This window comes from Mastigoproctus giganteus, chromosome 2, assembly GCF_048544385.1.
Source record: "Mastigoproctus giganteus isolate SK-2022 chromosome 2, ASM4854438v1, whole genome shotgun sequence".
Taxonomy (NCBI): domain Eukaryota; kingdom Metazoa; phylum Arthropoda; class Arachnida; order Uropygi; family Thelyphonidae; genus Mastigoproctus; species Mastigoproctus giganteus.
This window is the reverse complement of record NC_143576.1, coordinates 136,015,712-136,033,373: the sequence shown is the minus strand read 5'-3', so window position 1 is coordinate 136,033,373 and position 17,662 is coordinate 136,015,712. Positions and strand designations below refer to the sequence as shown.

The 17,662-nt window shown below is 37.0% G+C and overlaps 1 protein-coding gene across 1 annotated transcript in view; it reads left to right on the top strand.

Moving 5' to 3' along the window:
- Positions 1 to 17,662, top strand: part of LOC150089583 (kinesin-like protein KIF14) — a 221,881-nt gene that overhangs the window by 187,834 nt on the left and 16,385 nt on the right. The window contains exon 8 of the mRNA XM_090390040.1: positions 16,937 to 17,039. Within this exon, the coding sequence (XP_090246166.1) occupies positions 16,937 to 17,039 (103 nt within the window). The remainder of the gene's footprint in view (positions 1 to 16,936; positions 17,040 to 17,662) is intronic.

Sequence of the window (17,662 nt, the reverse complement as noted above, 5' to 3'; positions counted from 1 at the left end):
ATCTATCCACAAACTTAACATTTTCTCCATTTTTTCTAAAATTGGATTCCTTAAGCGAGTTAATTTTGCCGCTGTAACATCTGTACAATTCTGAGCAGACTGTTTTATTTTTTCTGATTGACTTAGTATGGTTGTTAAAGTTGATTGCGCTAATCCTAAAGAATGTGCCACATCAGATTTTCTTTCGCCGCTTTCAACACGTCGTACGATATTTAGTTTAGTTTCCAAAGAAATTGCTTTTCTTTTCTTTGATTCTGACATTTTAATTAACTAAAACAAAAATATTTCTATTAAAATTTACAAAATCTACGTTATGTAATGCTACAAAGAACCTACGTCGATTATTGCAATGCACCACACTGAAACAACGTCAATCATGTAAACAACAACTAAATTATGCGATTGACGCGCAAAACTGTTATAACAGACATGCCCGCAGCTCGGGAGCACTCGGGAATACGTGACGAGTGGCCATCAGTTACCAATCGAATGATTGTCGGGCGTTGGTCTTAAATTGAAATATTTTTTTATGTTAAATGGGGCTTGAAATTGCCGACTTCGTTATATCGAGGCTTCGTTATCAGAGGTAATGTTAACCGAGGTATGCCTGTACTCAGTTATGAGGACAATCATAGTACAACAACCAACCGAACATTGTCATGATTCCTGTCCTCAAAAAGCAGAAGCCAACGTTACCAGAACATGAGAGTACAGTCAGTCCTCATATAACACGTGTTTACACTACATGAATTCAATCATACATGATTTATAAATAGGGGAACGATATCGTATATAACATGAACCGAATTCGCTAATGCACGATTCGCCTTTGTGTTTACAAGAAATGGCAGTCGAACGTGGAATCACCCCAACTGAACACAGCACGATAGGAATGAAGAGAAGATTCTGAAAATGTATTTGTTTTTTTTATATAAGTGAAGGGAAAACACACTTCACCATAATAAGGTAAAAACCCACACAATTCCAGCTATCGGTATTATCGCAAATGCAATTAGATCGAGTTTACTACCAGTTTATAACAGATTCCACTAGCAGAAATGGGTGCCTCCGTAGCCAGGTGGGCAGGAACAGCAGTGCATAGCACACGCTTCTTGATTAGACCAGGGTTCGAGCCTGTGACCAACAAATACGGAGGATGCGGAAAGGTCAGGGAATGACCTCCGCATATCCCCAGAGCAATATGGCCTTAGTTGCTAATGCTCCTAAAAATCAAATAACAACATAACAACTAGCAGAAATGCAACTGTAAATTGTTTTTATTGTTTTATGGTAGTAACCTCCAGAAATGTTCTTTAGTAAAATGTGAGGTGTTAATAGTGTATCTCTGCCTTTACGGTGTTGTTTATTCAGTTGCTACACGCGCGCAGCTTTGTTTATGTGTATCAAGCGTGCCTCCTCATTTTGTAATTGTGCTTTATTCCCTAAAAATGAGTAAAATACTTAAAAGGTGTGAAAAGGAAGCATCCTGCTGAAGACACTGCAGATTCAGAGAGAAAAAGAAAAGCAATATCGATAAACAGAGGCGGACTGGGTCAAAAATTCTTACCCGGGAAAAATTTGTAATGGCCTCATACTATGGTTTATGGCCAAAATCACACCAGTCTCTGGCCCACCGGAGTTTCCCTGGTAAGACTTATGGCCAGTCTGCCTCTGTCGATAGAGAAAAAATATGAAATTGTGAAACGCTTTGAGCGAAATGAAATACCATGTGATATTGCACGTGCTTCAGGCCTAAATTAGGCAACGCCGAGAATTAGAAAGATGCATAAAAACAACTTTCATAGCAGGAACAACTCAAAGTGTAATTAAAATCCATTAGATCAAGAGACACAAAGAAGTGGAAGAGATGGAACGACTGTCATCTGTTTCGATAGAAAATCAAACAAAAAACAAGTTTGCTTACAATAGAAGCAAAAGCATTAGCAATATTTTATTATGTAATAGTCGTAATAAAATACTTACATATTTTATTATGATAATTTATTGTGTTTGGTAATGTTTTGGTTACAAATGTTTGTTCAATCTTGGGTGGTCGGCACCTAACTCTATTTTTCCCATAGGGCCTGTTGTTTATATTGCACAATTTTGCATTGCACGAGGGTTGCTAGGAACACCACTATCATGCTATACAAGAACTGACTGTAGTTAGTTCTACTCCTCGTAATGTGATGGGGTATGTGTTGTCAGAGTTGAGTAACAATGTACTGGCCCAATGCCCAAACAATCATCCCTTGCAAGAAATCTTCTTAATCACAGAAAAGACTGTCATTTTCCTAATCCAACAACAATAAATTTTGAAGATTCCTGAGAGGTATCGTCAACTGATACTTCATTATTCAGGTGTGGATGACCCAGATAGAATTCTGGTTTTAGGTGATAAAGAACTCTTGGTTGAATTGAACAAAGATACAATTTATGGAGATGGCACCTTTGATAAAGTTACAAACATGTTTTACCAACTGTATACATGGCATGCCAAGGTGAGTAACTCATATCCACCATGTATTTACATTTTGTTACAGAAAAAGAACTTGGATACTTATAATAGAAAGTTTGAAATCATGAAGCTGTTGGTTCCAAATCTGGTGCCTCAAAAGGTTTTAGTGGATTTTGAGGATTGCAGTGAGGATTGCCTTTCCACACACACTGAGGTCAAAGGGTGCTATTTCCATCTGTGTCTGAGTCTCATCAGGAAACTTAGCAATGTTGGCTTGAAGACTGAATTTGAAACTGATATAAATACAAAAATTCAAACTGAAGTCTCTTGCTGCATTAACCTCTGTCCCAGTCCATGATGTGAGGAGTGTCTTTGATGAGCTTGCCGCCACATTTACAGACGAAGATAGCTATAATGAGGTGCTCACATACTTCTTTTCGACATACAGCAGGTAGGAATCCTCCTACCTGCTTATGATTCCAATAAGAATATGGAATCATCATGATGCAGCTCTTGAATGGTCACCTAAAACTACAAATTGCTGTGAGAGATTTCACAATGCACTTAATTCCCTATTCCACTGCAGTCATCCCAGCATGTGGTTTTTGTTTGATGGACTGAAGAGAGACCTGGCTTGCCACAGATTGACACTGGCTGATGCACAGGCAGGTCCCTCTGGAGGTGAAAAAGAGAAGATATGCACTGCATGACCTGATTGCCACTTTTATGCAGAAATATGAGCAGGTAGAAGACAAACTGAAATATTTGCAGAGATTGGCTAACTTACAGTAATGAAAATTCTATTCAAATCCTTGACATATAAATAAATCACTGAAATATGTCTGAATTAGTTGTTTGTTGATAAAAAACCAAAAAAAGTTGACTGTCACGTAAGACAGAGAAAAAATAATTTATTTTTATAAATAAAATAAAAGGCTTTATTTGCAATAAAACCAGAGAATTTTATTTCCTGTAATTTCTCTTACAAACGTTTACATCCAAATATCCTATTTGATATTAAAATCAAAGTTTTATATCAAAAGTTATATAACATAACGAAACAGGCCTACGCGCTCTGGATTCATTAAGAATTTATTACAGTTATACACAGAGCGTACAAATAAAGAAGAAATATATGAGCTTTCGGCTATATGGTAGCCTTCATCAGAATTAAAAATACATGAATGGCAGTTGGAATGAAGATGTGCACTGCCAGGTGCGTGAGACGCGAGGTTTAATTGTTTGTTGACGTCTGTGGCTGTGACGCATGATGACGTGGCCAGCGCTTGTCCAATGATAGAACTACTGACTCTGTGATCGGGTTGACTTGGCAACCACTGTTCCTGTTCAAGGATTTATCCGAAGATTTTATATTTAACGATTCCAACCAGGTACGTTTTAGGTAATGGTGGGATCTGTCTACCACCACGACATTGCGGTGTGGGTCGATGTCGTGGTGGGTTGTCCAGACATGTTCGGCGATAGCTGAGTGTTCTATATCCGCTAAACGGATCGCTCTTTTGTGCTCCGAGAGACGTTTCTCGAGTCGACGTCCAGTCTCTCCAAAGTAGCAGCTAGTGCAGTCACGGCAAGAGATGCGGTAGACCAAACCGCTCTGCAGAAGGGTGGGGACAGGTGTTTTCACGTTGGAAATGAAAGAACGCAGTTTCTTGCCTGGGAGTTGGATGCACTTTATTCCGTGCGTTCCCAGGATTCTACCGATCTGTTGTGACAGGTTGGGGTAGTATGGGATGAATGCCCTCGTGGATGGCTCGTCACTGTTGGTGTTGTAGCTGGTCGTCACGATGTCACGTGTCTGTAGATCACACCTGTCGAGGACGTCAATGGGGTAGCCACACCTCGTAAGGTCTACTTTGACCCTAGTGACCTCTTTGCGTCTTTCATCAGCGGAGCTGGAGTGTGTCCAGGCGCGAGTAAGCAAGGTTCGGGCAGTGGAGAGGAGGTGGCCTCGCGCGTGTGCTGACCGGAAGTTGGTGAACTGGCCAGCACACATGGGCTTACGATAAACTGTAGTCCTCAGGTATGTGCCTTAATTCTTAATAAATCCAGAGCGCGTAGGCCTGTTTCGTTATGTTCGTACTATTCTTGGCCAACCAGCATACGACATGGTCGTGAGACTACAGAAAGATTTTATCTTTATAGCCCGTAGTAGACAACACCTGAGGTTTGCGCATAGGTGCAAAGCTAACGAGATTATACCGAAAGGGTTTCGCTACAAACAACCGTTTTCTAATGAGCGCATGAGACATGCCTGTCGGAACTTCGGCCTCAAAACCCTACGTATATGGATCGGCTGCCTCCATCATGACATACAGCGTGCTTCAGCGAGCAAGGCAACCCTACTAGCCGACCTTAAGACTCTGATTCCCGATCCCGTTTACACCGATGTGGTCAACACTTTGTCACCAGGCCGTCAGAGAATCAGATCTTTATTGTGCCCGACAGAAACGTAAGTTTTGTAATTTGATTAATGAATCCCGTCAATTTCGCAGCCAACGTAATACCCCTCTCACTAATTCCACGGACTTCGTATTGAACCTAAGCAGCAAACAGTTATCTGCGGACCAAATAAACTTATTGACTCTTGGCATGACATTTGCCGTTCTTCCTAAGCACCCGCCGATCACCGACATCGCCTTAGGTGTGGAAGCCAGCTTATCACGCCTCCCAGAAGATGTAGCCAACACAATCCGCTTGAAGACTGCAGCAGTTCTACACCGTGCTCGCCCCGTCTCTTCTAACCTCAACCGTACACAGTTTTCTGCCCTCAAGGCATTGAAACAGGATTCGTCCATCGTCATTCTACCGGCAGACAAAGGCCGCCGTACGGTTGTAATGGATCACACTGATTACATGGCGAAAGCGCTACTACTTTTACGAGATACTACCGTATACAAACCCCTGACCATCAACCCCAACAGAGTTTTAGAACGATGGGAATCAGAGGTGAATATCCTCATCAACAGTTGGCTGAAACAAGGGAAGATCACACAGTCAACCCGTAATCACCTCCGTGCCTCCGGATGTCAGATCCCACGGTTTTACGGCCTACCGAAAGTGCACAAAGAAGACACGCCACTGAGACCAATTGTATCCTGCTGTGGATCACCGACTTACGAGCTGTCTAAATTTGTCTCGAGACTTCTTTCTCCTCTAGTTGGCAAGACCACCCACACCGTCTCCAACAGTGTTGAATTCATAAAGAGGATTCGCACTGTATCCATCTCGCAGGATCAAGTTATGGCATCGTTCGACGTCATATCGCTCTTTACCTCCATCCCTGTGGAACTTGCCATTTCTTGTGCAAAACAACTCTTGGACAATGATAGAACCCTCAACGAAAGAACTGGTCTCACACCCGATGACATTTCCGCCGCCCTCAGACTGTGCTTAACAGGGGGTGCGATCATATTTAATGACTCAGTCTACCAGCAGATACATGGCACGGCCATGGGTTCCCCTGTCAGCTCGGTCACAGCAAACATCGTGATGGAGGAGTTAGAGGGACGTGCGTTTGCACACGCACCAGATCACATCGCCTTTTGGTGTCGCTATGTTGACGATGTGTTCGTGGTCATCCCTAGAGACTCAGGTCAGCGACTTCTATCATACCTCAACTCACTATCGCCCTTCATAAAATTCACGATTGAGCTGGAGTCGAACAACTCCTTACCATATTTAGACACACTTGTCCGACGTGAAGGCACATACCTGAGGACTACAGTTTATCGTAAGCCCATGTGTGCTGGCCAGTTCACCAACTTCCGGTCAGCACACGCGCGAGGCCACCTCCTCTCCACTGCCCGAACCTTGCTTACTCGCGCCTGGACACACTCCAGCTCCGCTGATGAAAGACGCAAAGAGGTCACTAGGGTCAAAGTAGACCTTACGAGGTGTGGCTACCCCATTGACGTCCTCGACAGGTGTGATCTACAGACACGTGACATCGTGACGACCAGCTACAACACCAACAGTGACGAGCCATCCACGAGGGCATTCATCCCATACTACCCCAACCTGTCACAACAGATCGGTAGAATCCTGGGAACGCACGGAATAAAGTGCATCCAACTCCCAGGCAAGAAACTGCGTTCTTTCATTTCCAACGTGAAAACACCTGTCCCCACCCTTCTGCAGAGCGGTTTGGTCTACCGCATCTCTTGCCGTGACTGCACTAGCTGCTACTTTGGAGAGACTGGACGTCGACTCGAGAAACGTCTCTCGGAGCGCAAAAGAGCGATCCGTTTAGCGGATATAGAACACTCAGCTATCGCCGAACATGTCTGGACAACCCACCACGACATCGACCCACACCGCGATGTCGTGGTGGTAGACAGATCCCACCATTACCTAAAACGTACCTGGTTGGAATCGTTAAATATAAAATCTTCGGATAAATCCTTGAACAGGAACAGTGGTTGCCAAGTCAACCCGATCACAGAGTCAGTAGTTCTATCATTGGACAAGCGCTGGCCACGTCATCATGCGTCACAGCCACAGACGTCAACAAACAATTAAACCTCGCGTCTCACGCACCTGGCAGTGCACATCTTCATTCCAACTGCCATTCATGTATTTTTAATTCTGATGAAGGCTACCATATAGCCGAAAGCTCATATATTTCTTCTTTATTTGTACGCTCTGTGTATAACTGTAATAAATTCTTAAGTTATATTAAAGTACATCGTATAGAAGTAGAAATAAAATATATAAATTGAACATTTTGTTGCATTTTGAAATATGAAATAATTTATTTTTTTGTAAATTAAAAATAATGTGAGCATTTATCCTTGTGAGCAATTTTCTGTGTGGGTATTTTTCATGTAAGCATTTATGACAATGGGGTTTTTTCTGTGCAGAATTTAAGTGGGCTTTTTTCATGCATTCATTTATCTGGTCACAGTTTTCATGGAAGCAAAATAGCTCTATCACCTGGCCTAAGGACAGTGCACACTTCACATTTACTTTGGGATTATCACACTCATGTTCAGAACTGAGTGGGGATTTTCATCCCCGTATTGTCTGTTAATTTTACCGGACAGGTGGAATTTCTGCTTCATCATTGAAAATGACACTTTTCCAGAAAGTGTTCATCTTCATCTATATGGTTGAGAATGTGAAGAGCGAATTCCTCTCATTGTGGTTTGTTGTGAGGCTTAATTTCCTGGACAATTCACATTTAGTAAGCATAAAGTTTCAATCTCTTATGCAGATAGCTTTTGTAGGACTTCAGGTAAACACTTCCTGAATTTCCAAAACTTTGTCTCCATATACACGAGGCCTGCTTGCTCCATTTTGGTGCAGCACACTGCCTCTTTCTTGAAAAATGGTTTCAACCATTGCCTCATTGATTGTTACATCAGTGGATATTTCTGGAATTCCTGTTAAAAACATCTCTTTATTGGCACTGGAGATTTGGTATCCCACAGCCACAACATTCACATTACTTTTTCCTGCACTGTCCCAATGCTTGCTGGGATCAAGGCTGCCAAACCACATGAGAAAAAATTCACTGAGTTGCTTTGATAACTGCAGCAAACCATTTTAAGATAGCTGTTACAATAAAATTTTAATCTAGTTTCATAATCAAGTGAATAATTTTAGACACCTTCTACAACAAATTGTCTGAAAATTATCTGTATTCCTTCAAGAAATTAAAGACAGGTTTTGCTCTACTGAGATTGCAACACTTAATTTTCTGCATTCTACTTTTCAATTTACTTCTACACCATGCCAGTAAAAAAACAACTTAGAATAAGAAAGTTTTTCAAAGAAACATTTCTTCAAAATCTATTGCCATTTTTATTTAGATGTGAAGATGTTGAAAACCAACATCTTTAGTCCTTGTACACCACAAGTGAAATACTAACATATTTTCTATTATCAAGCATCAGATGCCTGACTTATTTATGACAGCACTTTTTCTCCCAGAAAATGAACAGCTATTTATCACATCTCAAATAGATTAACAGGAACACATATTATGAGACTACAATGAAAAAACTAATCTGTAAGCAGAAAAATGAATGTTTAAAGTGGAGGACAGTAGTCACATTTGTTACTGATGGCATTACAGAAGCCATGTAACCACTGAAGTACTAACTGTGGTCTTAATGTAGTTTTGATAACTTAATCCTCCCAAATTGAAAAATACATTTTTGATATATATATACACAGCCGCGCGCACACACACACACTGGCATTCAAAGAAAGTGTATCACCACTTAAAATTGCAATTTGTCATCCAAATAACATAAGTATATGGCAATATTTCTTGCATATTGCATCAGATAAGATTAACACACATAGGTGATGATGTAATATTGCATCAGCTGTTACTTTCAGCTATATAAGCAAACTCTGAAAGAGTTGCAGTCATTCTTTGCCTGTGTCAGGATGGCGAGTTATGTGCAGTTGATGCCACGAAGAAAGATTACTATTGTTGCTTTTGGTGAGGAAGGATGCTCTTTTGGTCACATTGCTTATAGATCTTGTAATCAGTCGACAGTGAGCAGATTTCTTTCCGAACTCAAGAATACTGGTTGTGCTGATAAGAAAAAAAGAACCAGATGCAAACGAGTCTTTACGCCAAAACAGGACCCAGTTTTGAAGCGCTTATACCTTAAAAACCATAAAGCTTCTTTGTCTGAGCTGAAAAGAGAATGGGAAGAACATACAGAGTGGTAATAAGTGCAGTAACAGTCAGAAACTGGCTCTTCAAAAATGGACTTGCAGCCTGTTCTAAGAAGAAGACCCTCCTCACACAAAAAAAAAAAAAAAAAAAAAAAATGAAAAGGGTCTGGTTAATTTGGTGTAAGGAGGAGCATGTCAAATGGACTCCCAAGCAGTGGAAGTCAGTTATTTTCTTGGATGAGAAGAAATTCAACTTCATGGCTCTGAGGGGAGACAAAAGATTTGCTGCAGACGTGATGAAAAAATCATCCAAACTGTATGATGCCTACAGTGAAATTCCCTACCAGCCAAATATATGGGTGTGCATTTCATATTGCCAAGTAGGTCACCTGCAGTTTATAAAAGGTTCTGTAAATGCCAATGGATACCTGGCTATATTGGAAGGCAAATTGCTGCCAACCATTAGAAACCATTTCAATCTGCCAAATAACTGCATCTTTCAGGATGACTCTGCTCCTTGTCATCGGGCGAAAAGTGTAAGTAGTTACTTTAGCTTCATTTCTGCATTAGAGGTTTGACAGTAATGTGTTTACATTTGTTACAGGTGAGAAAATGGTTGGAAGCACAGTCCATTACAACTGTTAGCTGGCTAGGGAACAGCCCAGAGCTGAACCCTATAGAGAACTGTTGGCATCGTGTGGAATCTGCAGTTGCCAGAAAGAAACCAAAGACCCTTCAGGAAGCCATAATTCGTGATTGGAACCACAAACTATCAGTTGATTATTTTCAGAAATTGATCTTGTCAATGCCTCGATGTTGTGCTGCTGTCATCAGGGCCAGATACGGTTCAACTAAATATTAGTTTGCACCTGGTGAACTTTTCATTTTCTTTTCCATTTAAAATGATAAACTGAAGCAAATTGAGGGCTTCTGATAACATTTCAGCCATAATTGTCATGTTTACCAAAACTGTTGTATAAAGGTTGCAAATGCTCATTTTGGAATATTTTGAGAGCACCTATCAAATATTACTTAGCTTTGCCTTAACTATTAATAAATATTTGTATGTTACATTAATTATGCTAATCATTAATGTGACATACCATCACGAAAAAGGGTTAGAAATGTGAAATTTCTAGGTGATGCATTTTATTTGAACACCAGTGTATATATATATATGTTTGTATTAATATTTTGAATAAAGTATGCATAAATGGATGTGAAAGTTACACAAAGTGCCAGTAACTAGAAGGGTGAGGAAAGTAGAAAAAGTGTAGTAGAGTTGTGAAAGGTGAAAGAATGTTAATATCCTAAAGGTTATGATGAATTAAGAAAATTATGGGCTGAATTGCGAAGCCAAATGCTCTGAACCCCGGGGGCTCACATCTGATTATGGGCTTGGCACACGCAGGGTCCTGAGCTGGATATCATCATTCTTCTCTTTCTTGGTGATTCTCTTCTACTTTTGACTCTATCTCTCTCTCTCTCTCTCTCTCTCTCTCTCTCTCTCTCTCTCTCTCTCTCCCTCTCTCTCTCTCTCTCTCTCTCTCTCAGGGTAACTCGGGAATTTTTTTTTTTTTTTTTTTTTTAGGCTGGTGCAGCATAAGCCTCAGGCTTTCTTGCACCGTATAGCTAATAATAATAATAAACATTCTGACTTCTTGCATGTCTACACAGATGGCTCGAGGTCAGAAATGTCTGTCAGATCTGCAAATGTTTTCCCCCAGACACCACGGTATTTCTGCAGATCTCCCATGAATGCAGTGTTCACTGCAGAGATGCAACTCAGTTGAGCTAGCCTTGGATCGTATACAAACCACCCATCACAAAAAATATATATACTGATTCTCTGAGTTCATTGCAGGCTTTATCATTGATGAGGTTCAACCCTCATCCTGTCCTGACCCAGATACAGCAGAAGCTGCACTTCCTTTCACAATCTGAATTTGATGTTCATTTCTGCTGGATCTCAGGAAATGATTTGGCAGACACTGCAGCCAAATCAGTGAACCTCTAACTCTTACCTGTTAGTCCCCTATACAAACTACAGGCAAGTAATTCAGAAGAAACTGGTATCCCAGTGACAACACTCATGGCATGGACAGGCTGCAAACAAATTATATGAAATTAAGCCTGTAATTGAACATTGGCAGTCTAGTCTGTGCTAGAGCCGAAAAGAGAAAGTTGTTCTATCTCGGCTCCGCATAATACATTGTCACTTGACACATTGCTATCTGCTGATGATCATCCTATGTGTAGAAATTGTGACACCATTTTAACAGTCCATGATATTTTAATTGAATGTCTGTCTTTTTATAATGATCATTGTTTATATTTTAGCCATCTCTCTCTGAGCCTTATGCACTCAGATTTTATCAGACAATGACAACATGTCAGCTATATTTAAGTTTTTACAACTTATTAATTTCAATAACTTTATCTAGAATTTTTTTATCATTTTATGCTTTATAAAATTTTTATATTGTATACTCCTTTACAATAATGTATAAACAATTATAATATTATACTTTTATATTTTACATCTTTTTGACTTGGGGCATTATAGCCTTAGATGCTAATGCACCATAAAATTCTAAAACAACCAACGAACCAACCGACCAAGCCAATAGAAAGTGGAAGAACTGTAAAGTAAAATTAGTACATCAAAATACTAATAAAATAAAAAGTAAAAATGCAAATAAAATGGGGGAAAAAAAAATGAAAGTGGTTTAGCTGTGATCAGATATGGGGAAACATATTTAGAAGATGGTCGAATATTGCTAAGGCAAATATGCTTGATCTGATGTCAGCCGAAATAAATATTGATACATGATCAGGAATTTCATCACGGGACTATACTTGACCATGTATCAGGAACTGCATTTCTATACTTGTCCATAGTAGTAGAACAAAAGTGAAAGGCCAAAAAGCAATGAAAATGAAATTAGCACATTCTAATATAATATGGACAAGATAGTCCGAACATAGTGTAATTTATTTAGGTAAAAATAAGGATTAAGTTAGACTAAATATGGTTAATATAAATATATAGAATTTAATTTTGTATAGATAGGGATTTAATGATTTAATAAATAAATTTGGAACAAGCACATCGTATACACTAATAGTATTAAATTGAGGATGGGGAAGGGAAAAAGGAGTATTTTAAATAAATAAAGACGAAAAATAGTAATAGAAGTAGGATAGTAGAAACATTTGTATCACCCTCATATGGACTAATAGTTTTATGAATGGGAAGAACAGTAGAAATAGACAGTAGAAAGACAAAAAGCAATGAAAAAGTTAACTAACATTAAGCTTGCTGGGTTGTGAAGTAAGGGCCTTATAGTAAAGGGTTCTGGCATTTGTAAGCATTAGTATAAATACTTTTATATTTTACATCTTTTTGACTTGGGGCATTATAGCCTTAGATGCTAATGCACCATAAAATTCTAAAACAACCAACGAACCAACCGACCAAGCCAATAGAAAGTGGAAGAACTGTAAATAATGTATAAACAATTATAATATTATACTTTTATATTTTACATCTTTTTGACTTGGGGCATTATAGCCTTAGATGCTAATGCACCATAAAATTCTAAAACAACCAACGAACCAACCGACCAAGCCAATAGAAAGTGGAAGAACTGTAAAGTAAAATTAGTACATCAAAATACTAATAAAATAAAAAGTAAAAATGCAAATAAAATGGGGGAAAAAAAAATGAAAGTGGTTTAGCTGTGATCAGATATGGGGAAACATATTTAGAAGATGGTCGAATATTGCTAAGGCAAATATGCTTGATCTGATGTCAGCCGAAATAAATATTGATACATGATCAGGAATTTCATCACGGGACTATACTTGACCATGTATCAGGAACTGCATTTCTATACTTGTCCATAGTAGTAGAACAAAAGTGAAAGGCCAAAAAGCAATGAAAATGAAATTAGCACATTCTAATATAATATGGACAAGATAGTCCGAACATAGTGTAATTTATTTAGGTAAAAATAAGGATTAAGTTAGACTAAATATGGTTAATATAAATATATAGAATTTAATTTTGTATAGATAGGGATTTAATGATTTAATAAATAAATTTGGAACAAGCACATCGTATACACTAATAGTATTAAATTGAGGATGGGGAAGGGAAAAAGGAGTATTTTAAATAAATAAAGACGAAAAATAGTAATAGAAGTAGGATAGTAGAAACATTTGTATCACCCTCATATGGACTAATAGTTTTATGAATGGGAAGAACAGTAGAAATAGACAGTAGAAAGACAAAAAGCAATGAAAAAGTTAACTAACATTAAGCTTGCTGGGTTGTGAAGTAAGGGCCTTATAGTAAAGGGTTCTGGCATTTGTAAGCATTAGTATAAAAGGGATCTAATACCAAATGCTTGTATTGAAAGTAAAAACGTGTGTCAAAATATGCTGAGAATCTAAAACGAAACTGAAAGTATAATAAGAAAGTGAAAGTGAATGATGCCTGTAGTATTTTAAGAAATGCATAGCAGAAATAAGCTACCGGGAAAAATATATGTAGCAGAAGGAAAAAGGTGGGGAGATGAAGCGTATGTATTCAGTAGAGTAGATGAATGCACACAAACTTCAACTACATTGGTGAAATATCTACATGATAAAGCAATTTATAGTAGTGTAGCGGACTTAATAGTAAGCTGCAAAGAAATACAAAACAGTGGGAAAAATAGTGACTTCTATTGTCTTATTTAGAATACAAGTGTATGGAGATAATTTAAAATTAGTGTTGGAAAAAGGAATGCAGTTGGAATGGTATGACTTTACCACTATAAAGTCATACAAAATTATAAAAGTAAGCATACTACAGTTAATAGATAAATAGTGTTGAACAATACGGTGGCAAAAAACACATACACGTTAGATCAAATGATGAGGCTATGTTATATTAAGCCGAATAGTTTCATATAAGAAAATGATTGTAAATGTATCAGAGTATGGAATACAAAAATCATCAAATGTTTTTAGATATAAATAATTAATAATTATAATCTATAGTCCAAAAAGGTGTAGTAAGAATCCAATTTAGCAAGAAAATACATCCAAGGAAAAAGAACTAATTTAAATTCATGGATTAAAGAATGTGATATAATTTTAGGGATATAAGTAATATGGTGACTTTAGATCCAATTATAAAAGAAAAGGAAATAAGAATGTGATATAATTCCAGGGATATAAGTAATATGGTGAATTTAGATCCAATTATAAAAAAACAGGAAATAAGTCCATGTATATGAAACAATTCCAAGGAAATAACAATAGTAAGGAAGAACAGGAAATAATTCCATCTAGATAAAACTAGATGAATCCACAGGTAGCTGTTGTTGTGGTTGTTATTTGGTTTTTAGGAGCATTAGCAACTAAGTCCATATTGCTCCAGGGATATGCAGTGGTCATTCTCTGACCTTTCTGCATCCTCCATTTTTGGTGGTCACGGGCTTGAACCCCGGTCTAATTGAGAAGCGGGTGCTACGAACTGCTGCTCCTGCCCACCATATCAGGTAATGCCATTGGATGTAATGTCAACTGATTCTTTGTCCTTTGATTCATTTACTATTCTTTCCACAATGAATTCACACCCGATACTATCTATGGATAGTATGTTTATTTTTATAATTTTGTATGATTTATCGTGGTAGAGTCATACTATTTCAACTGCATTCCTTTTTCCAACGCTAATTTTAAATTATCTCCATACACTTGTATTCTAAATATGACAATAGACGGCACTATTTTCCCCACTGTTTTGCATTTCTTCGCTGCTTATATTAAGTCCGCTATGATACTATAAATTGCTTTATCATGTAGATGTATCGCCAGTGTAGTTGAAGTTTGCATCCATTCATCTACTCTACTCTACTCTACTGAATATGTGCACTTCATCTCCCCACCTTTTTCCTTCTGCTATGTATATTTTCCCCACCAGCTTATTTCCCGCTATGCATTTTTTAAAATACCCCAGGTATTGTTCACTTTCACTTTCTTATTATACTTTCGGTTTCGTTTTAGATTCTTGGCATGTTTCGACACACATTTTTACCAAGCATTTGGTATTAGCTCCCTTTTATACTAATGCTTACAAATGCCAGAGCCCTTACTATAATGTTGGGCTTCACAACCCCAGCAAGCTTAGTGTTATTTAATAAATTTTCCTTTGCATTTTGTCTTTCTGCTGTCAATTTCTACTATTCTTCCCATTCATAAAACTATTAGTGTGAATCAAGGGTGATACGAACGTTCCTACTTCTATTACTATTTTTTATCTTTATTTAAAATACTCCTTTTTCCCTTCCCCATCCCCAATTTAATACCTCACCCTATACTATGTGCTTGTTCCAAATTTATTTATTGAATCATCGAATTCCTATCTATACAAAGTTAAATCTTAAAAATTCTATGTATTAACCATTTTTATTCTAACTTTATCCATATTTTTACCTAAATAAATTACACTGCGTTGGGACTACCTTGTCCATACTGTATTAAAATGTGCTAATTTCATTTTTGTTACTTTTTTGCCTTTCATTTTCTTCTACTATGGGCAAGTATAGAAACACAGTTCCTAATACATGGTCAGGTGTAGTCCCTCTGATGAAATACCTAATCATGTATCAATATTTAATTCTAACTTTCTATTCATATTTATTATTTTCATTTCATTTTCATATTTATTATTTTCATTTCATTTTCATATTTATTATTCATATTTCTGTTTATATTTATTCTAACTTTATCCTTATTTTTACCTAAATAAATTACACTGCATTTGGACTACCTTGTCCATACTGTATTAGAATTTGCTAATTTAATTTTTGTTGCTTTTTGGCCTTTCACTTTTCTTCTGCTACTACTGTGGACAAGTATAGATATGCAGTTTCTGATACGTGGTCAGGTGTAGTCCCCTGATGAAATACCTGATCATGTATCAATGTTTATTTCAGCTTATGTCAGATCAAGCATATTTGCCTTAAATATATTCAGCCATTTTCTAAATGTTCTCCCCCCCCTTCCCCCGCCATATCTGATGGCAGCTATATACCACTTTCTTTTCTTTTTCATTTTATTTGCATTTTATTTATTTTTTTTTATTAGTATTTCGATGTACTAATTTTATTTTACAGTTCTTCCACTTTCTATTAGCTTGGTAATTCATCCCATAATTTTCTTAATTCATTATAATCTTTAGGATATTAACATTCTTTCACCTTTTTCAAATCTACTACACTTCTTTTTCTACTTTCCTCACCCTTCTAGTTACTGGTACTTTGTATAACTTTCACATCCATTTATGCATACTTTATTCAATATATTAATACAAACGTACTCTTACATCCTTTAATGCTGCTTTGTGCTTTTAGGTACATCTGTCATACCTGATTTATTAATCTTTTATTTACTGAAACCATTTCATCAACTGAATACCTCTTTATGCTATGCAACTTTTTAAATATTTCCTTTAAGGTGTTACATTTAATATTCATATATATATATATATATATATATATATACGCATATTAAAAAATATGACAAAAATAAAGATGATGGTAGTGCGAAACGTCTGGAAAGCCACAGGCTAAAAAGGAAGATAGCCAAAAAAGTGGTAACCTTTAAAATAAAAATAACAGCAGCCTACATGAGATAAAGGTGGGAAAAATTTTTTCGAAAATTTTAGTGTTGCTAACTTTGGCATTTATTATCATATATATATATATATATATATATATATATATATATATATACATGCATATATGCACAATTTCTTTTTTTTTGTAGCACCTGCATAAATGAATCAGGATTTGTAACCATCACACCTATGGAAAATGCTGATGTGTATGTTAATGGTCATCTTTTAAATGGGCCTGCTGTTATTTATAATGTAAGTTTGATATGTATATTAATGTTTTATATATAGGATGTTTCACAGTTAAAATGCACCAAGTGTTATATTGCTTATCTTAAAGTCTACTATTTGTTGTCTGCACTTTTTTTGTATTATATTTGGGTTGAAATTTTTGATTTTGTTGTAAAAAATTGGAATAGGTATTAATGTTTAGATTTTTAACATCCAAATTAAAATAATGCTTAATGAACTGTCTCCCCCACCCCAATAGGAAAGTGTTTCTGTTTTTGGTTTAGTTTAAAAGCATCATTTTCTTTACTGCTGAAACAAATGTAAACTGATTTTATTTGAAGGAGAAATAAAAACAATATTGTGTGATGTTTGTTTTTCAGTGTACATATTTATATAACTATGAATGGCTGGATAGTGTATCAAGAAAACACAGAAAAACTGGCTCAATTGCAATTTGGTCATGGCTATTTATGTTCATTTCTGAATACAGCAATGATGATTTTAGAATAAACCAAAGACAGGGAATAACTTTCCCATTGTGAAAAAGGCAGTTGATTAGGAAAAATTTTAATTTGAATATTGTAAAATCTAAACAATTATACTTAAACCAGTTTTATCAAATTCAAAAATTTTATCCAAACTGTGAC